We start from the raw sequence: 22,703 nt of genomic DNA on the forward strand, positions 1-22,703 counted from the left end.
GGGGAAGAGGCATCTGTTTGTGATTTCACACTGAAGGTGGCAGAAATCATGGAATACCATCCCTGGAATGTGGAGTCTGGTATGGTGGAAGCCAAGAACAAGGGCAATTCTACCCATATATGGAAAAGTAGAGAGAACTGCAGGAAATGGTTGAGCCCTATCAACTATGGTGGAGAGGAAGCACAGTTGAGGAAAAAGGAAAACATATTAGAAGTACAGGTGGAAGGTGGCGTCATCAGAACAGATGCAACTAATATGGAGAAACTAAGAGAATGGCACGGTGTCCTTAAGGAAGTAGGGTGGGAGGAAATAAAGACAGGGCTCTCAAATGCATCTGTTTCCTTTCCCACACTTGTGTGCTCAACCCTTTCCTCCCAAACAAAACACAGATTCTCAGTGGTTATAGCACGTGTTTCATTCATTTACGTCTAACAAGAGAAAACACAAAAATAGCATATTCTGAAAGAGTTTCATCTGTACTTATATATTTCAGCACACAAGCCCCATTCAAAAATTTACTTCAGCATTCACTATGACAGCAACTGGGCTTCAAATCTGTCCCGTCCTTTAACTACACAGTAGATAATCTAAAGGACAACACTTACCCACTAGTGATCCTATCAATGGATACATTTACCAGTAAACATCTATTCTTTAAAAAAAGTGGATGTTCAGACCCTCTATTCTTCTACTCCCAAAAAACTGGCCCCTCCACAATGGCAGTCAACCCAGTTAAACTTGCCTAAAATTGTTCTTGTATTGAACAACTTCTCACCTGACCCTTGCCTTTTCTTCCAAACAAAAAGTGTTTCTATGCGAACCCATAAGGAACCTGTCTTCATTTGATGAGGCACATTCTGTGTTTATATCCTACTCAGGTCCATTCCCTCACATTGTACACTGATGACTATTGATGTCATTAGCCTTGAACTAAAAATGTCAAAGTTTCCTTCATATTTCCACCACACCATCAGCTTCATGTGGTCGATGTATAACTCTTCCCTTCCACTCTGAATGCAGAACAAGCAAGCTATGATCATGAGCCCATACACCCAACCCTGCTAACTATGGATGTAGCCAAGGAGAACTTCTTTTCCAACCTTGAGAAAACCTTGGTTCACGTTCCAGAGAGAGAGAGAGGGGGGGGGGGGGGGGGGGGGGGAGGAGGGGGAGGGAGGGAGGGAGGGAGGGAGGGAGGGAGGGAGGGAGGGAGGGAGGGAGGGAGAGAGAGAGAGAGAGAGAGAGAGAGAGAGAGAGAGAGAGAGAGAGGGAGAGAGAGAGAGAGAGAGAGAAGCTGATCCTCTTGGGTGACTTCAATGCTAGGGTCAGAAATGAGCTCTCTTGCTGACAAAGTGCTTGGAACGAGTCTTGTCATAAGCAACATCGTGTTTTGTCAGAGAAAAGCTCCTCATGGCAACAACCTCAATACAGGCAACGGCACCTGTGAGAATCATCCAAATAAGACACTGTTCATAGCACCAATGCCACGATGGGTACCAATGTCTGTTGAACTGACCAGTGCCTAATCTATTACTTGCATTACCCTGGCCCAACACAACAGTAACAACAGAAACTTTGCTGCAAAAAAAAAATCAACATTGAAGGTCTCAAGAGATTCACAGACATAGCTCTCCTCAAATGACACCTCACGTGCAATATGACAACCCACAAGTAACAAGAGCCACAGAATGTTCAACATATGGACTGCCTGAAGTCCACTGTAAATAGCACTTGTGAAGAGACTCTCGACTTCTCTACCAGAAAACATCAAGACTGGTCTGAGACAAATCTTCAGGAGAGCCAGAATTCGAAGTCTCAAAAGAAAAGGAACACCTTCAGGGCAAAATTGAACTGAAAACCTGTGACTTCGAGAACAGGTGGTGGGTGGAAAAAGTGATGAGGTCCATGGCATGCATGGATTCTTGAGCACTGACGAGGTAATCCACAACTTAAACAGCCAAGGGTTCACCCTGCTGAGAGCCAAGAACCAAGGCAAACTTAGGAAGGGCAAAAAAGCAGTCAGCATCCACTGGAAGAACTTGAAAAAACTCAACCATGAATCTGCCCTTGATTCTATTCTGCAGTTTCACAGCTGCTGCCTCGCAGTTCCAATGACCCAGGGTCAATTCTAATCTCCAGTGCTGTGTGGAGTTTGCACATTGTTCTTCTGACTGCATGGGTTTCCTCCATTTTCCTTCCACTTCCCAAAAGTGTGCAACGTAAGCTAATTGGCCACCGTGAATTACCTCACTGTATAGGCAAGTGGTAGAATCTGGAGAAATTGATGGGATTGCTGAGAGAATAAAATGGGATTATTGTAGGATTAGTTTCAGTTGGGGCTTGATAGATAGTACAAATTTGCGGCCCAAAGAGCCTGTTTCCTTGTCTTATCTGATCCAGCCTCACTGCCACCTCTGGCTGACAACATTTTGAAATGGCCTTAGGCACCTGAAAAACAATAAGGCCTTGGAAGCACAGAATTATACAACACCAAAATGGGTCCTTTCAGCCACCTCATCCATGTCGACCGTGATGCCCATCTATGCTAATCTCATTTACCCACATTAGGCCTGTGTCCCATTATGCCTTTCCTATGCAAGTACCGGTCTAAACACATTTTAAACATTGTAATTATATCTGCTTCCGCCAACTCCTCTGGCAGCTCATTCCAATTATTCACTACCCTCTGTATGAAGAATTTACTCCTTGGATCTCCTTTAAATTTGTCCCCTCTCACCTTAAATCTGTCCCCACTAGTGCTAGATTCCCCTGCCCTAGGAAAAAGATGTCTCTCTATTTTATAAATTTCTGTAAGGTCACCCCTCAACCTCTTACGTTCCAGTGAGAGTATACCTTGCTGATCCGATCTCTCCATATAACCACGGCCTCCGTTCCAGGCAACATCCTGGTGAATCTCTTCTACATTCTATGTGGTAACCATAACTGTACACAGTAATCTAAATGCAGTCCAACCAATGTTTTTTATGATCCCTTAAAAAGTGTAACATCCACACCAATTTCTGGGAATCCCTGCCAGAGGTCTGTTCCGAAAAGACAACTTTTTTTCTGAACCAAACTGATTTAAAAGAGAATCTACAGCATAGACAATGAGATTTTTTTCACATTATGCTGTACTGATGATCATACAGATGGACAATTAATTAGATGAACTATATCAAAATTTTCTTGGCCTGTAGAACTTATTTCCTTTTCACAAAATATGATCAGATTTGAAATCTTCAGAGTACTGCAATTTAGCACATCCAAAACCTTTACAAAACTCTCCAGCAATATAACATAAATTTTAAAAAAATCAAAGGCTCAGCTTCAATCATTGACCTATATTTCAGTATCTGATTTATAGATTTCACAAAACAGCAAGTCATTAAAACTTTCATCATTTTGGTATTCACTGGTAACTTTGCTGAAAGATAAATCAAAATGCTATTATAAAGGATAATATAAAATGCATTCCTCATGCCAATGTATTCCTAATATCTTCATGCAAATCAATTCAACTCATTTCAATTTAAAGACTTGTAGTTATTAATCCATCAGCCACCAAATTACCAAATTGTGAATTTTATATCTTCAATTGCTATTGTAGTAAAATCTTCTGAAAGGACATACGTTGATAAATGTGTTATCAACTATATCACAACTGAATCAATTGCCAAGGGGGTTGAGGGGAATGAAAGATTAATAGTTACAGCAAAAATTAATCCTCTTATTCTATCATTTAATGAAGAGTCGATTTAGCAGAGATAATCCTCAATGTGAAGGTTAAGCAGCATTTAAATAACAGAAATAATTTGCACTCAATGCAATGTTCATATTTTCAGGACAACTCAAAGTAACTCATTGCCAATAAACTATTCTGGATCATAGTCACTGTTATAAAGACAAGTTGGTGTGCATCACGATCACACAAACAGCACAGATTTAAATATCCAATTGAACTATTCAGGCATGTTAGAATAGAATAAATATTGGCCGGGAAGAATGCCTTTGCTTTTCTTTGAAGAGCAGCAAAGATTTTCTCTGTCTACCTGAACCAGTGAGAGGAAACACAGTTTTAACATCCGACCTTACAAGACAGCGCTTCTGAAAACAAAGGCCCTTTTCTGAGTCCATCACTCAAATGCCCTACAACTGTAAATTCATGCTGTGCAGATTTCCTGCCTGCCACAACGTCATCTTCTTAATTTGCTTCATTCATGTAGCCACTACGGGCACTTACTGCCTATTCAGTATTGCCCTAAGCAGTTGATTGGTTTTTTGTATGATTGTTTTTAAAACCAGTTAATTTAACTATACTATTTCAAAGGACATCAAGAGTAAGCTATATATTGTTGGATGATGTGAGGCTGTAATACCCAAAGAACATGAGTGAAACAGTTGGAATTTTTTCAACCATCTGGCAAATTTCATTGGTGTACCTTCTGAAACTACCCAAAAATTAATACATTTATTGAATTCAATTTCACTTCTAGAAATGTCATCTGTACTCAGAACATCTAAGTGGCAAATTAGGTATAATAATTATCATAATCATTTCCTCAAGCAAAATAAAATGACTGAGGGAATGACATGGCTGAAGGAAGGGCAGAACATAACGGAAACACCCCTGAGAGAAGGGCAGGAGTGGCAGCTCAATGTTCCAGGATACAGATGCTACAGGCATGACATAGGTATAGGTAAGAGAGGAGGGGGAGTTGCCTTCTTGATGAAAGGACATAACAACGGTCCTCAGATTGGATATTCTTGGGGGATCAACCAGTGAGGCCATATGGGTAGAACTCAGAAACAAGAAGGGGATGATCACTCTGATGTGATTGTATTATAGGCTCCCAAACAGTCAGGTGGGAATTGGAGAAGCAGACATGTAGAGAGATTGCAGCTAGCTGTAAACATAATCGAATAGCATTAGTGGAGATTTTAACTTCCCTAACATTGACTGCGCCAACCATAGTGTAAAAGGCTAGGACGGAGTGGAATTTGTGAAATGTGTCCAAGAAAGCTTCCTTTATCAATATATAGAGGGACCTACCAGAGAGGGTACAACAATGGACCCCCTCCTGGGGAATGAGGAAGGGCAAGTGGTGAAAGTGTCTATTGGTGAGTACTTTGGGTCCAGTGACCATAATTCTATTAGTTTTAGAACAGTTATGGACAAGGATATGACCAGTTCACAGGTTGAAGTTCTGAACTGGGGCACAGCAAATTTTGGAGCCATTAGGTGGGATCTTGCAGAGGTTGATTGGGTGAGATTGTTTGCAGGGAAAGGAATGTCTGCCAAGTGTGAGGCTTTTAAAAGTGTGATGTCAAGAGTTCATGGTCTGCATGTTCCATTAGGGTGAAGGGCAAGGCTGGCAAGTTTCAGGGACCCTGGTTTACAAGACATATTGAGCCTCTGGTTAAGAAAAAGAGGGAGGCATACACTGCGCATAAGGAAGTGGGAACTAGTGAATCTCTTTATGACTACAAGAAGTATAGGAGTGTACTTAAGAGATAAGTTAGGAAGGCAAAAGGAGGATCTGGCAAGCAAGGTGAGTCAAAATCCCAAGGTATTCTATAGGTATACTAAGAGTAAAAGGGTGGCTAGGGAGAGAATAGGTCTCCTTAAAGATCAGCATGGTTGTCTGTGTGTGGAATTAAAGGAAATGGGAGAGATTTTTAATGAATATTGCTCTTCAGTTTTTACTGTGGAGAAGAAGATGGAAGCTAAGGAAATGGTGGAAATGAGTGATGTCTTGGACCACATATGAATTAGGAGGGAGGAGATTCTGGAGGCCTTAAAAGTTCATTAAGGTGGATAAATCCCCAGGGCCTGACCTGGTGCATTCTCAGACCTTGTGGGAAGCTAGAGAAGAAATTGTGGATGCCCTTGCAGAGATTTTTGCTTCATCTCTGGGCACAGGTGAACTTCCGGGAGGACTGGAGAGTGGCTAATGTGGTACCATTATTTAAAAAGGGTAGCAAAATCAAGCTAGGAAACTACAAGCCAGTGAGTCTGACATCAGTGGTGGTTAAATTGCTGGAGGGATTCTGAGGGACAGGATCTACCAATATTTGGAGAGACAGGGTCTGATTTGGGGCAGTCAGCATGGCTTTTTGCATGGGAAGTCGTGCTTGACAAATTTCTTGGAGTTCTTCGAGGAGCTAACCAAGATGGTAGAGGAGGGTAGGGCAGGGCAGTGGATACTGTCTATATGGACCTTAGCAAGGCCTTTGACAGGGTCCCTCATGGCAGGCCAGTCTGGAAGGTTAGATCACATGGGATCCAGGGGGAGATAGTCGATTAGATTCATAATTGGCTCAGTGGTAGGAAGCAGTGGGTGATGGTCGAGGGTTGTCTCAGACTGGAGGCCTGTGTCTAGTTGGTGTGCCACAGGGGTCGATGCTGGAGCCTTTGTTGCTTATAATTTATATAAACAATTTGGATGTGAATGTTTAAGGCATGGTTAGTAAGTTTGTGGTAAAATAGGTGGTGCTGTAGGCAGTGTAGAAGGTTTTGAAAAATTATAAGGGGATCTTGATCAGCTAGGCATGTGGGCTGAGGATTGGCAAATGGCTTTCAATCCAGATAAATGTGAGGTACTGCATTTTGGGAGCTCAGACCAGGGTAGGACTTATACAGTGGGGCCCTGGAGAGTGTTATGGAACAGAGGGAACAAGGAGTGCAAGTGCATAGTTCGCTGAAAGTGGCTTCACAAGTAGATAGGGTGGTGAAGAAGACGTTTGGCATGCTGGTCTTCATCAGTCCGGGCACTGAGTATAGGAGTTGAGAAGTTATGTTGCAGTTATACAAGACGTTGGTGTGGCTGCACTTGGAGTATTATGTACAGTTTTAGTCACCCATAGGAAAGATGCTTTAAACCAGAAAGAGTGCAGAAAAGATTTACCAGGACATTGCCTGGACTTGGGGCCTGAGTTACAAGGAGAGGTTCTATAGACTAGGACTTTATTCCCTGGAATGTAAGAGATTGAGGGGTGACCTGATAGAGATATATAAGGTCATGAGGGGCATAGACAGCATGAAAGCACATTGTCTTTTCCCAGGGAGGGGATGCTAAGAACAAGAGGACATCAGTTTGAGATCAGAGGCGAGAGATTTAAAAGGGACGTCAGGGGCAGCTTCTTCATGCAAACCGTAGTGAGTACTTGGAATGAGCTGCCAGAAATAGTGGTTGAGGCGGGCACGTTAGCAACATTTAAAAGATAAGATATTTATTTATTAGTCACATGTACATCGAAATACACAGTGAAACGCATCTTTTTACGTTACTGAGAATTTGCTGGGGGCACCCCGCAAGTGTCACCACACTTCCTGGGCCAACATAGCATGCCCACAGCTCTTAACCTGTACGTCTTTGGAATGTGGGAGGAAACTGGAGCACCCGAAGGAAACTCATGCAGACACATAGGGAGAACGTACAAACTCCTTACAGACAGCGACGGGAATTGAACCCGGGTCGCTGGCACTGTAATAGTGTTACACTAACCACTACATTACCGTGCCACCCACTAGCCATCTAGCTAAGTACATGGATAGGAGAGAAGGAGAGGTTTAGAGGGCTATGGGCCAAACATGGGTAGAAGGGACTAGCTCACTGGGCAACACAGTCGACATTGACAAGTTGGGCCGAAGGGCCTGTTTCCATGCTTTATGGCTCCATGACTGAAACAGAGATGCTTTGGAGCCTTTGAATGAAATGTTCTTCACTTACCATCTCCATTCATTTTCATTAATTTATATGCAATATTTAATCTGGCAAATAAAAGCTGAAGAATTCCAAAAAAATACATTCTAAACCCAAAGTGATCAGAAGATAAATAAGGAGGAAACAAAGCCTTAACTTCCAAAACTCTTCAAACACAGTGATGCAGTTAGTAGAGCCAATGCCTCACAGTGCTAGACCCTTGGCTTCAATCCTGACATTGGGTACTGTCTGTGTGGAATTTGAACATTCTCCATGACTGTGTGAGTTTCCTCTGGGTGCCCCAGTTTCCTCCCATATCCCAAAGACACACCAGTTGATAAGTTAATTGGCTGCTGTAAACTGCTCCCAATGTGTTAGCGAGAGGTAGAATTTGAGGAGTTGATCAGAATGATGGGAAAATAAAAAGTAGGGATTAATGTACGATAAGTGTAAAGATGGCTCAGAGTGCGGATTTGGTGGGCTGAAAGGCTTGTTTCCGTGCTGCATCGTTCTATTACTCCATAACAGCAGTGGCATGTGTACTGGTCATAGAATATTCCTCAAAAAAGCCTTTGCAACCTGATATGTAGGGTTAATAAGTGAAAAGTATCCTGGCATGAAAAATATTACAAATGTAGATTTTCACATGGCCCTAACTTGGAATCTGGTGGTGGTATTCTCCCAATACAGAAGCAGTGCAGAATGAAATAAGAAAAACTTGCCAACACCTGCCTTAGACACGCTTGCTATGTACACTGAAGCAAATGCATCTCTGTTTGTAGTTGGGTTTGGAACAACAAGTTTAAAGCAGAGACAGGTACGTCCTTGACAAGGGGGTAGACAGAGATGCAGAGAAGGGGTTACAATCAGATCGGCAGATGATTGTAATTGATGTCAAAACAGGCATACAAGCAAGTGCCCTGCTCCCAGTCCTCATTCATATGTGTTGCCATATGGGTAGTTGCACAAGAGTTAAGCAAAGAGTTTGTATGTTCTCCCCGTGACTGCATGGGTTTCCTCCGGGTGCTCTGGTTTCCTCCCACATTCCAAAGACATACGGGTTAGGAAGTTGAGGGCATGCTATGTTGGCGCCAGAAGCGTGGCAACACTTGCGGGCTGCCCCCAGAGATGCATTTCACTGTGTGTTTCAATGTACATGTGATTAATAAAGATATCTCATCTTATCTTATTAAATGTTTAAAATTGCAAATCTGCCACAATTACTGCATAACAACTATCTGACCCTAAAATTCAAACTTTAGGTATGCAGAATAAACTTAATTCAAAGATATTTCAAAATACAATGGATTTTAAAGTAGCTTGCAAAACATTTAACATTTCAGCTGCTTAATTTTGCATGTCACTTCAATCTTCATTATGCACTCTTCAAAGTATTTAAAATCAAACATTTTTTATTTTCCTTGTTTGCTCTGTGAGAGATTTTCTGTATGACTGTGATAAGACAGTTTAGTGACCTTGCCATTGCTGAGTTCCAGGAATCCCTTTGAAATGACAATGGGAAAAAGTCAAAATAGGAAAATGTCCACACCACAATGCTGCCAAATCTTTTAAGTAGCTTTCAAGAACAGTGGCAAGCATTGTTACATTACCACTGACTGTCAAAATTGGACTACACATGTATAATAATGCTTTTTCTATCAATCTGGAAATAGACTTCCTTCATTTTTTTGCTCCAAAACACTCATTTCGTTCAACTGCAAAAAATTTCGAACTTACTTTAGAATAACTTCAGTCAATATACTTACATCATAACTGAAGTCTGCATCATTTGCTACTGTCAAGTCTGCAAGGTCACCAAGGCCCAAAACACTTTCCAGCACATCATCTGGACCCATAATAAATGATTTCCCAGTTCCAGATGGAAATGTTAGTGGCTCAGCTGTTTGGGGGAAAAAAAACATTTCCTGTCAAATAAGTAAATTAGAAAAGTAAATGTATTACAGAACATGCGTGGAATTTTTTATACATTTCCCTTATAATACGTATTTTATTTCAAACTGGTCTACTTTATCCACTCTAATTTCTCAATGATCAAACAAGCTGCCTCTGTAAAGTACCTGCAAACTATCATTAATTTTAATCTTGCCATGCAAAGTCCAGACATGTCACAAGATTCAACAGAAGACACATTGATCAATCTAGCACACATACCAGAGCCAAGTTTATAGAGTATGCTAGCCTATTCTTATCTTGGAGAGGGGAAACAAGAAAAGAAAAATTGTAAAAAAAAAATCCACAAAAGGTAGTAGTTACATCAAAAATACTCCAAAAATTCAGATACTGCTGGGAGGAACTAATTTGGGCAGCAAATACTACATAAAGTTGTATTCTACTTGCACATTATTATATACCAGATGGTAAAGCACAAAAAGCATCATTCAAACAATGCGTTTTTCTCCTTGGTGTTTTTATTTTTAAACAGCTCATCTAGACTTGAGCATTCTCCCTTGCTTCCCAAAGAACACATTTATTACACTCAAGGATGTTTCTGGTTCCAAGGATTTTGCTCCCTTTCCTTATGATTATTATTCTTGAATAGTCATTCCTTACGTAATTTTTTTCATTTAACTCAAACAATAAAGCCAATGGAGAGAAATGAAAAAGAAAATTCTAAAGAAAAACCAGAAAACAAGGCAAGATTACCACTGAGAGAAGAAGTCAAATGTGAAATTATGAAAAGGCAATATAGCCCAAAATTTTCAATGAAACAGTAATACTCAAGCAGACCTTGCATGCAGCAAACATATTTACTCCGAAAAACCAATCATTCAACACGTGCCATGACTGTGGGTAATGCTTAAAATCAACTGAGTGAAGGAACACTGGTAATCTACTGTGAAAAAATATTCTCAAACGCAAATGGGGAAAGTTTAGTCATCAGGAATTTCCTTGCCTTAAGTACTGGCAGGTTATCTACTTCTCTCTTTGACACAACTGAATAAATATTAAATGTAACCATGCTCTGTAGTTTTGCAAATAATCTATTACACTAAACAGCCATGACACAGTATAGTATCTACCAATGTGAATGTCTGAGTTTCACCATTTCTTCATAGTTATTGCAGCTATGTTGTCTGTGGACTAAAGTAGATAAGCGCAATAGAGAGCAAGGAAAAGAAGTTCTTAGCAGAAAATACACGCTCCATCTGACAGGAGGAAACAAAGTAAAATAAATCAAAAGACAAATAAGCCAAGATCATTTTCATGCACGTTCCAAATACCAGCTATGAAGCAAGTCATCAGTCAGGAAACATCCTAACTGGAGGAGCTAGATCGAGTAAATAATATGGGCATTCTTAACTCTTAAGTATTATATGCATTGTTTATACAAAGATATGGGATTAACTCAATCATGCAAAGAAAATGTTTCAACTCTTCTGTTGCTCTACAACAAATTCTTGCTCAGATTTCTTTCCCAAATATTCTGTGTTCCCTAATCCATACAGAGACATTACTTTGCCAACAATACAAAATATTTTAAATTCATTTTCAATTACAATCAATTACTGTACAAAACATTGGGGAGATTTACACTTGCAAATCAGAGAAATACTTTTTTTTATTAAATATGTGGATACATGTGCAAAGGTAATAGATTATCAAATTCAGAAGTAAAATGTGGTCTGGAAGCAGTCTCCGTGATTATACAGGTTTCACATGTTTGGAAAACAATTTTAGCATATTCAAACAATCACTTAATGGGATATACAGTATAGTGCATCATTTCTGTCATTAACTCTAAATAACAAATTGTATCATGCATCACCACAGTCCAATATTCCACTGATAAACTGCTTTATTAATTTTGCCAATTTACCCAGGAGAATATGGTGCTTTGAACGTCACAAAGATTTTTTACTACATATCTTAAATGATTTCCACATGGATTAAAATAATTTGGTTCAGATAACCTTACAAAATCCAGCAACAAACTGATCAGTCTGATTTTATTATTTAGTAAACAGAATCATAGAATAAAATTAGTGAATTGTTGCGGCATTCAGTTGTGGCATAGGAGGAGGCCATTCAGTTCATCGAGTCTGTGTTAGCTGTTTGTAGTATATTTCAGTTCCATTCCTCCCCTCTTGCCCATTCGCTGTACAAATTATTTTCCCTCAAATGCCTATCCATTGTCTTTTGAAAGCCATGATTGTCAGTTTCCACCAACCTAAAAAGCAGCATGCTCCAGGACATAACCACTCTCCTCATCAAACAGTCTTCCTCACTGTATGTTTTGTCCATTGGCTTAAATCTGCACCTCCTGGACTTGGAACCATCCACTCATGGGAACAACTTCTTTCTATCTAACCTATCTAAACCAATCATGATCTTATACACCTCTATCAAACCTCCTCTGAACTTCCTTTGCTCCAAGGAAGACAACTCCATTCTTTTCCAGTCTTACCTTGCAAATGAAATCCATTGTCCTTGAAGCAATTCTAATCAATTTTTTCTGCGTCCTTTGTAAAAATTTTCCCGTTAAAAGCAACATACTTATAGCTTCAAGGCTACATACTACAAGTAGAACCTGGACTATGAAATACAACCATTTTGTAGTCCACTGACTCTATTCATGTCCCCTAGGGAAAAATCTTAACATTATATTTAGATCTGAGTGCTATGCCCACTCATTTTCCATTCTACATCAAAATCAAAAACTGACCAAAAGTACTGTTTTTCACCATCAGTGATAGCAAGGCCGATGCATTGTGAGGTTTATATTCTAGGCACGGATAGAGTATAATTATCAGGATGTACATTTCATTCACTTCTTGCCTCTACTGCAAGTATTATGGTGGGAGTTGCCCAGCACATTGGGCAAAACCTATTTGTTAAATTCAAAGGATGGCTAGGTTTGGAGGATAATTCAGAATTATGATCTAACAAGAATTATTAACTTTTGCCTAGGTTTTGATTTAGCAACAGTCCCTTCAAAGCTCAATCAATATGCTTAAAGCTTAACAGCCAGAATCATGCATCAGGTTCATGTTGATAGAAAGTTTGCTCAAAAAATCAACAAGAGCCCTGAGATAGATTCGAATAGAATTTCCAAACACATGCAAACTTAGTAAATGTTTCATTATGTACATACTGTTTGTTCCTTTTCAATTTAGTAGAGCAGATAATCAAAATTCAATCAGTCCCAGTAACTCAAGTCTAGAATGCAAAAAGGAGTTGCTCTGTTCAAGCATATGAAAGACAGCTGTAAAATCTTTACAGAGTGGCAACTTAAAAAGATGCAGCAATACAATTCGTCTCCTCCCAGAAATGCTTGATGCTCTTTCGTGAAACCTTTAATGATTCTTGAAAGTTAAGGCAATTCTTGTATGCCACATTAACTTGCAGAACTACAAGATTTCAAGGTTGGTTCCTGACCTATGTGGATTTCAGCTATACAAGCAATTAAGACTCAGGAAAAATGACTGGGAATTCTTCTAATTAGATACCTTTTATTTAATTATCTTCCAATGATGCCTACTGGAAATTAAATCACAGCAATTGACAAGAATCCCATCAAGTCCTTGTAGACAAATACTCACATTTTTCAAATTTTTTGAATATTTATTCAAGAAAAAAGTTATTATATGAAACAATTGCTATTACATAATGTGTAACAATAACAGACAAGGGATTAAATTGACAAAACATGCAAGATACCTCAGAAAACATCTGGGACATTAACTGGAAGTAGGTACAATAATTGAAATTAGACAAAATGGTTGTTCATAGAAGCATAGAAATTTATAGCACAGAAGGCCAATTGGCCCATCTTGTTTTAGTGGCTAAAAAAGAGCTATTCAGCCTAATCCAACATTCTAGCTCTGGTATGCAGTCTTGTAAGTTTTAGAACTTCAAAAGCAAAGCAACATACTTGTCAAAAGGCGATGAGGTTTTCTGTCTCTGGTGCCCCTTCAGGGTGATCATAGCATCATCTTTTCAACAGATATCTCAACTCTCTTCTCATCCAATCAATAACCTTAAATCTATTCCCTCTTACTAGTGACCTCTTAATAGGTCCTCTTTATTCCTTACTTTTTGATGCCACATAACTTTACATACAATTAAATCTCCCCTCAGCCTCTTCTGTTCAGAAGAAAACAACATCAATCAAACATTCCTTACGGCAAAAGTACTTCAGTCCAGGCAACATTCTTCAAAATCTCTTCTGCTTTTTCTCCAATATAATTAATCCATCTGTAACATTGTGACTACAACTGTGCAGAATGCTCTAGGTATTGGCTAACTAGTGTTTTACAGTTCTCGGCCAATTTCTTTGTTCTTATGTCTCAGCTAATAAAGTTATCTAAATGAATGATGTTGAATTGATTGAATGGTGTATCATGCTATAATATCAGCTTGAGGTTGTTCATTCACACATACAATGTTAGAGTGGCATCATTCAGTTTAGTCTAATGACCCATGCCAAGTAGAGCACCAGCTTATTGAGTTCAATAAACTAATCCTATTTGCTGAGTCATTTTATTTCTATTGCTGAGTCATTTTAGTTTTCTGTCAAATTGGAACAAGAAACCTAGAGTGAAAACAAAAGAAGAAATCTCTCTTTTAAAAAGTATAAACAATTCTGCAAACTGTAAGTTACAATGTGAAGTTAGACCATGTGAAGGGCTGAGTTTCCTTTTATTCTTCTTTTTACATGGAACAATAATCACACTGAATTATAATAACTGTATTCCATTCAGTCCTTTAAAATATAAAATTAGTTAGTTTCTTGGCTTTCAATTACCCTCAACTTATTGCAGTTTCAGTCCATCTTCCAGAACCTAGGACAAATACACAAGCAAGGTTACAGTCTTCAATGCACACAAGATGCTTTATTGTTATGCTTCCTGTGCAACATATTAGCATGACTAGTTGAGAAATATTAATCCAAACTGATGCAAGGTCTACTCATGGGAGCAATCAATGATACTGACCCAGAGGAAATTTGGTTTTCATAAGGACATCCAAAAGTTACAACATCTGCAAATACACAAAGCAATGACCACTTGGGTCAGATACTTGATATTTTGCCAATGCCAATAGAAACAGATCTCAACATGAGAAGAGAAAATTGAAAAGAAAATGGAAAAATTGGAAGAGGAATTGCAAAATGAAAATTAAATGTGACTAGTGTTGATTGATATTCCAGAAATCTATGCAGAACCATATTACTTAACACAAGAATTAACCTTTATAGGTAAAATTTAAGATATGTTAAAAATTATAAATATGTACCTGAATTGCAACTTGAATAAAGCACTGACAGAGATACATAAGTATGCAGAAATAGTCAACTGAACAAATGAACCTGCTTTAGACACCATTAATGGTCTTACAATTTTGAGTATTACACTTTAAAATTCCTAATGACTGTGAATCACAAACCTTAAGACAAGTCTTGCAAACGTAGCATCAACAAGGAAATCGCAATTTAATTACAGAAAAATCTGGTTTCTGATCGGCCTATATGGCAAGAGTGACTAAGTTTTGAAGCAAGGGCCATTAAATGATATGAAACATTAAATTGGTATAGAAACGCCAATTAATTTTCCTTATTTCACGTATTTTGTGTAGGTTGATTTCCACATTATTCAGTTTTGTAATATTATGACAATTTAATCAATTTTCAGGATCAGTAAAATTTTATTTAAGTACTAGACAAACTAAAATTATGTCCACAATGCAATCAGTTTTCCTCAGTTCAGCTTCTAGTGTGCAATCGACCAGAAGAATACATTCCTTAAGACAACTTCCAACAACAACATTACTAAAGCTTACAAAGGCTGTGATGCTTTAGAATTAAGTCCCATGAGACATATACTAGATTCTCTCAAATCTATCATAGTGAAAAATTTTGCGTGAATGAGACGCAAAGATTGTGTCTCAATCATGCATGTGTTAAGATTATGCAGTATTTTATAAAATAATGCAGTACTAATGGAAGTACTTATGAAAGTCCTAATGAAAGTACTGCATAATCTTAATGCATGCATGATTGAGTTAAGAGAGCTCTTTCAGAAATAGAAGAAGCAAAACATATGGTGGAAATCTAATTAAACAGCTACCTGGAAAATTAATATCATTATTTCTTTGCAAAAAGAATACACCTAAAAATCAGACAGCTCATAAGACCAGATCACAAACAATGGCTAAAGCACGTGAGCATATTTAAAAGCCAGTCCTAGAATATTTGTCCATAAACTAATAATTTTCTTTCTATATTCTCTATATTATAATTTATTGGAAGCTGTATGGCTACTTAATTAGCATTATTAAAATTTCTATGGTAAGAAAATTTGAATAAAAACTCATAAAACTATTACATTTTAAGTCATGACAGTACAACTCTCATATTTGAGAAACTGATGACTCAATTCCCACTGCATGATTTGAATGATTATTTTTAATTCACTTAAGGAATTATACATAATTGCCCTTGCAAAAGTGATGGTGAGCTACTTTCTTGAACCACAACAGTCCTTGTGGTTTGTTTATAGTGGATACATTAAGAGACTAGGGTGGATCATGCAAGAACCACTTCTGTCTGAAAATGGTTTCAAACTCTTCAGATCTGTCATTTGCACTATGTGTTACATCTCCAACCTGATGGCCTCAACATTGATTTCTCTAACTTCTGGTAACCCCACCCCTTCTTTTGCTTCCCCCCCTTGTCTTCCCTTATTCCTGTGGCTCCCTTCCCCTGCCTTGATGACCGGCCCATCTCCTCTCCTCCATCCTTTATTCCATGGTCCACTGCCCTCTCCTACCGGATTCCTTCTTCTTCAGCCCTTTGCCTCTTCTATCTATCACCTCTCAGCTTATTACACCTTCCCCCCCTCACCTGGACTCACCTATCACCTGAACTCACCTATCGCCTGCCTGTGTCTGCTCCTCCCCCTCCCCCTCCCCCCCCACCTTCTTATTCTGGCTCCTTGGGCCGTAACGTTGACTGTTTATTTCCCTCCATAAATACTGCCTGACCTGCTGAGTTCCTCCAGCATTTTGTGTGTATTGTTCCAGATCCCAGCATCTGCAAAATCTCTTTTGTCTCCACCTTACCAAGCTGCTCAGTTGTTGTCATCGGATACTGATCTTCCATGACATCAAATATCTCATGTGTTACACCATAATCTTTGAGGATGGGGATTTTCCAAGTGTCAGCTCCTGCCGGTATTGTTTAATCAGCCACTGACATTTATGACAGGACAAATAACTTCAATCTGATCCAGGTATGCTTAGCCTCATTTACAGCAAGCGGCTTTCAATGCTTAGGTTCAGTATGGTGCATGCAGCTCCTAACATGTCTCTTTACATTCATAACTGAAACAGGGTCAATCCCTGCATTCCGATTTGATGGTGATGATCAAGGAAGAAAATGATGAGCCATGGTGTCAGCTTCAAATTATGGATGAATTTAGTATTAATGCCTCAGGGGGTCTTATTGATTCTCTGGCTTTAACTTCTAACTATCCAATTTAGCATAGAGGTATTGCTGATGGCTGGTGCTCTCCATGACTTTATGTCCACAAGGAGCTACTAACGATACTTGGATGGGCAAATGGATTTATAATAGGCTGATTGGTAAATATGTTTTGGAGGTGCTTTTTTGAATGAAAATATCTAGTAGTCTGCTCTCTCATGTGGAAATAAAAGATTCCATGATTTGCATGGGGAGTTCTTCCAGAACAGATCTCCCCAATTAACAAAAGAGTCAAGTTCCTAAAAAAACCCATTATTGTGCAAAAATTCATAGTGAGAGGTACAGTTGCTGCAGATGGTAAGGAAATAAGTCAGAAGCTGGTTAATCTCCTCCCATTAAGAGTGCAGTAAACCAAAACATCAAGCTTACAAGCTGAACCTTAAAAGTCATTCATCCAATGACTATTGTTGCCAGATGGAAGAGTGCAGGAGCTTGGTATTTTTTTAATTTTAAATACATTGCAACTAGAAGAGACTCTGTCCCATTAACCCGATCAAAAAGACTGTTAAACATAATGGTTTTCATGGACCTATGTTTGAAAGACAGCATCCAAATGTGTTCCCTAATCTTTGTTGTGGCAATTAAAGCCTTTGTTAAGTGACAAATTACATTAAATAAACCCCTTCATTAAGTGAAGCAACACATAAAAAAAATGCCGGAGGAACTCAGCAGGTCATGCAGCATCTCTGGAGGGAAATGAACAGTCGACATTTTGGGTCAAGAGCCTACATCAGGACTGGAAAGAAAGAGGGCAGAAGCTAGAATAAAAGTGGGGGGGCATGAGCTGGCGGATGATAGGTGAATCCAGGTAAGAGGGGCAAGGTAGGTATGTGGGGGAGGGGGGGAAATGGGAATGATATGAGAAGCTGGGAGGTGAATCATGGAAGGGGCAAAGAGCTAAAGAAGTTGGAATCTGATAGGAGAGGAAGTGGACCATGGAATAAAAGGGAAGGAGGTGGGGAACTAGAGGGAGGGAGGTGCTGGAGATGGGCAAGTCGTGAGGGTGGGGGAAGGGAAAGAGGGGGTAAAGGGGCCAGAGGGATTAGAGAAAACAAGGGGTGGTGGTGGTGGTGGTGGGGGGGGGGGGGGTGGAAACAGAGGGGAGTAGTTACCAGAAATTTGGGAAATTGATTGGAGACTACCAAGACAGAATACGAGGTGTTTTGTGTGATGCTCCAGATTTCCAGCATCTGCAGTCTTCCTGTGCCTTCATTAAATGAATGTTCCCTAACTAGGGTAGACCTGTATATTTATCCCTCAATCAACACCCTCAAGAAATAGATTAGATGGTCATTACTACTATTGCATGGGAATCAGCTTCATGTTTTCCTTTAAAACAATGTTTATAATTTAAAAGTAATGAAATTGTATATTTCACTTCAGATAGCAAATGTTTTCCTTGGCTCTATGTCCAACTGGAGAAGAGAATGTTAATTGCGGTTTAATCCATTGATCAGACAAACCTGAAAGATTTTCTTGATTAGCTTCCTTAAATCCATAAGAAACTTTTGCCTTCATTAAAGGGATGGATAAGGGTTGGGGAAAGGTAATGGTGAAAACCTAATAAATTCTCATTCCACCACCTCCACCCCCACTTCACTTTCCTTTCCTTCATTTGAGAAGAGTGCGGCAGTTTTACAGCTGACTGCTACCTTTCAGTATTTCACTTAATTGACAATTCTACATGTGCTATCAATGCATGCAAAGTATTCGCTAAAGGGGGCACCACAATGGTATTGCACCAACACTCACTTGAGTATATTCCAACACGGATTATCTGAAATAATGGATTAAGATGCAAAATCCATATTATAAAACTCAAAATGTAAAGTCACAATAAAAATTAATGAAGTCTTGAAAAATATTCATGTACAGAGTTTAACAATAATCCAGATGACAAAAATTCCTTCTACTATTACAGCAATTTCTTCCAGGATTTTATCACTGACCTCTTGATTCATAAAGTGAAACCAATTGATTCCACTCCACATTAGAACAGGATGTAATGGAGAAATTCTACTTCTATTTGAGAAAGTCTTTGAACTATATGATTTAAGTTTATGATTTTGGTTGATGATTTAGTTGGAAACAGCAATGTCTGTCAGTGCAATAAACATAGTTTTACCAGAGAAGGAAACCGATGTGGTTAATCATCCTATTTTTCAGATTCTCACATGAAAATAAATCTATTTTTCTGTATCAGATTAGAACTGATGGATATGTTTGCCAACACAATTATGTTGGGATGAGAAGAAGATACCAACACAAAATACTGACGGCTGAACAGGGAGATACAGTAACAATTTTAATTATACCTTCTTCTGCTCTTGAGCTGTCATGATCAGCCAGTCTGGAAGGGATTGGTCTAGACTGAATCATGGTTCCAGATGGCATGTGAGGCAGCTCATCATCTCTAAGATCTGCAATCATATCCTGAAGTTTTGACCTGTTTACCCCTGTAAATGAAAGCCATCACAAACTGTTCAGTCACATATTTACATTCTTGTTTGTGTAAAATAGGTACTATGACTACATCTCTCTTTGTTCTGGTGGTCAAATTAAACATAGATTCACTCTAATTCTTGCAAAAGCAGTCCAGTCTAAATAATGTTTCAGGCATCATTAAACAATTTTCTCAGTAATCACATTATAGAAATTCAGTATGTACAATTTCAAATAAACTGAAAAAAGAAAGTCATTATGTTACTGTTGAATTATATGAATAAGAGTTCATTGATTATGCTTGGAAAAAAAACATGGAACAATTCATTTGAACAACATGAATGGAGAACAAAACAAAGATAAAAAAGGTTTAGACTTTACTCTAGGGGTGCAACCAACTAGAACTTCAACTCTGGGGTCACAATATTCAACAAATGATCAGCCTCTACCATCATGATTTCATTTAACATCTTCTGACAACAAAGAATACTCCAGGGTACATAAACAGGAGCAAAATATGAAGCTACTATTAATCTTTCCCTTTGTCTTCATTTCCTCTTCCTATCCTACCTAGATATTTCACCAAAGCAAACTTTAGAAACCTTTCTTTTAATGAAAGAGCAACAACCACTAGCAAGTAAATTATATTTCTCAGATAACAACTACTCACCAGGGTAATTCCAATCCTCCGTGGCAAGTCTTCTATGTCGTTAGGTTTGTATCATACTACCTCATGATCCAGAGGTTGAGTGTAATGTCTTCTAATCCATTTATGGAATTAGCTTTCACCACAGGAATCTTCAAAGGCCAGAGGAACTTATGCACCAAAGAACTTTGTGGATAAAAGATGTGGAAGTGCTCTTGATTCAAATCGCTCCTGGGACCATCTGACATATCCAATGGAGTCCTCACACTCCAAGAAAGCACTGTCAGTTAAGGGATATGAAACTGAGGAGTAAGATCCAAACATAGACTGAAGGAGTTCAATCACCAAAAACAGAGGAATGGACTTAAGTGCTAAAGATTTTCTTATTTAGAAACGGTCAGCAGAAAGTCCAAAGAAAACATAGTAAATAATTGTGTGCAAATGCATAGCAAGCAACTGTTCTTCCATATTCAGTATTGGTGCTTCTAGCCTCACTCTAGCGTGAAACAAATTGGCAGTCGAAAAAGAACAAGACATTGCCAGAAGGATCATGAAACAAACATCCATGAACGGGGTTTAAGGGAAGAGACATTCCAGACAAGGCGAAAAATAGATAGTTTAATTGCTCAATCAGTTAAATGATAGCATTTGAGTCATCCTGTGGAATCTTATCAACTGTTAAGAGATGGAACGCATATATAGTAGGTAGCATTCATTCTTCACAGATACAGCTTCTCAAAAGCACGTAAAATCTAATACCAACACCAACTTACAACTAAAACACACTTGCAAGCCTTCTACAACTTTCCATCTTCTCTTTTAAAAAAGAACATGGCCAGACTATAATTCCAGCACACTTTGGGGTCTTTTTTATTGAACATTAAGTGCTTGCTTCCAAACAGAGTCCATATCAATTTTAGTAAAGTCACACAAGCACAGAAACAAGCCTTTCAACCTACTGAGTCCATGCTGGCCATCAAGATCCAATCTAATCTGACAAATGAAAAATGTCCAGTCCATGTATCACAGGAAGCAATATTCACTTCCAAGAGGGAAACATACAAGAATGCTACCCATGTTTCCATCACCCAATGAACAGCACCAATCGCTGAGATTTGAAGCTTCACTGCTTTTCTCTGCTACTGAAGATACAGAAAGCCATGCAAAACTGCTTACAAAACAATACTTTACACAAAACAACTGCAAATGAATATAGAACTAACTGTTGTTAAAATTATCCCAATGGCACCTGGCACATTTTAAACCAAAAATATTAGGATATTTCCACATTCAACCAATGGTTTTGCTGGAGTCAAGTGACCTCAGCTGGTCAGTGGTTGAAAGATTGCTAATGATGTCCAAGACACTGAGCTAATGAAGGACCGGGTGAGGAGAAAAGTGGAAAATTAGCTTAAGCTCCAGGATGCAATGATTATCCCCCAACTCCCCATCCAAAGTAAATATGTGCATGTCAGGTATAAGCAGGATGCCTGTGTTCCATCTTGAACAGAATAGTCTGTTGACACTCACTATTACAACTCATGTAAGAATAATGCTTATTTCAGCAAAAGTCAACATCTTCAAAATAGATTTTAAAAACTATTTGTTATGGAAACATTCCAAAACAGAAGAATGTTGTTTTAAGTAGATAGGCTGCAATTCCAATATATAGCTTTGAAATTCGCCAAATTGATGATATCCCGAAATTGTTACAAAACCTGTTTCTTGCACAGCAATCATCAGACTATGTACTCATCTCAGCAAAATGACACAGTTAAGATTATGACAGTCTGGGGGAAAAAAAGTCCTTGGAGACCTATACATGTTGAATTATTAATCCTTAATTGTAATCATTGCACTTCATTTCCAAACTATCACATATGGTCCAAGATCCAAATACTGAGCTTAAACAACCTTGGCTAACCATGATGCTGTCTTGAAAATAAATTACTTCTAAATCAGCAATTTCAGACTTACAGCATAAAACTATGTATCTCTTTTACAGCAGTATTCATTTGAAATTTAATGTCTACTTTTGCTGATTATTGGTTTGTGGTACATAGATGCATTAAATAACACAAAAGTAGTAACTTATACTATCACTGTCAGAGATTCTCCCACAAACAGCAAGTGCTGAAGAGGACATGGATGCCAATGTCTTTAACTGCAATCTGGGAACATAAAGCAGTGCATGTTCTCTTCATAGCCAACTGCATAGAAGATTCACAGGGATGATGACCTGAATGCATTTGTCTATGTTCCTTTCTTTTGGAAGGATTTTAAATAAATAACTGGAGTTTTAAATATGTATTAGTAATACTTTACATGAACAGTAGGAATGAAAGAACTTATTTGTTACTTATTACATCAAAAGGTGCCCCAATGGTTGAAGTGACCTTGGAACTGTCTT

General features: G+C 38.6%; 1 protein-coding gene across 5 annotated transcripts in view; it reads right to left on the reverse strand.

The window, feature by feature from the left end:
* Positions 1–22,703, reverse strand: part of LOC127569164 (striatin-3-like) — a 139,566-nt gene that overhangs the window by 31,609 nt on the left and 85,254 nt on the right. For 3 of the 5 annotated variants that reach the window (XM_052013563.1, XM_052013569.1, XM_052013556.1), the window contains 2 exons: positions 19,521–19,661; positions 9,470–9,603 (listed from right to left, as the gene is read on the reverse strand). In XM_052013563.1, coding sequence (XP_051869523.1) covers positions 9,470–9,603; positions 19,521–19,661 — 275 coding nt within the window. The remainder of the gene's footprint in view (positions 1–9,469; positions 9,604–19,520; positions 19,662–22,703) is intronic. The other 2 variants (XM_052013577.1, XM_052013587.1) reach the window with 1 other exon arrangement.

The sequence above is a fragment of the Pristis pectinata genome, chromosome 1, assembly GCF_009764475.1.
Source record: "Pristis pectinata isolate sPriPec2 chromosome 1, sPriPec2.1.pri, whole genome shotgun sequence".
Lineage (NCBI taxonomy): Eukaryota > Metazoa > Chordata > Chondrichthyes > Rhinopristiformes > Pristidae > Pristis > Pristis pectinata.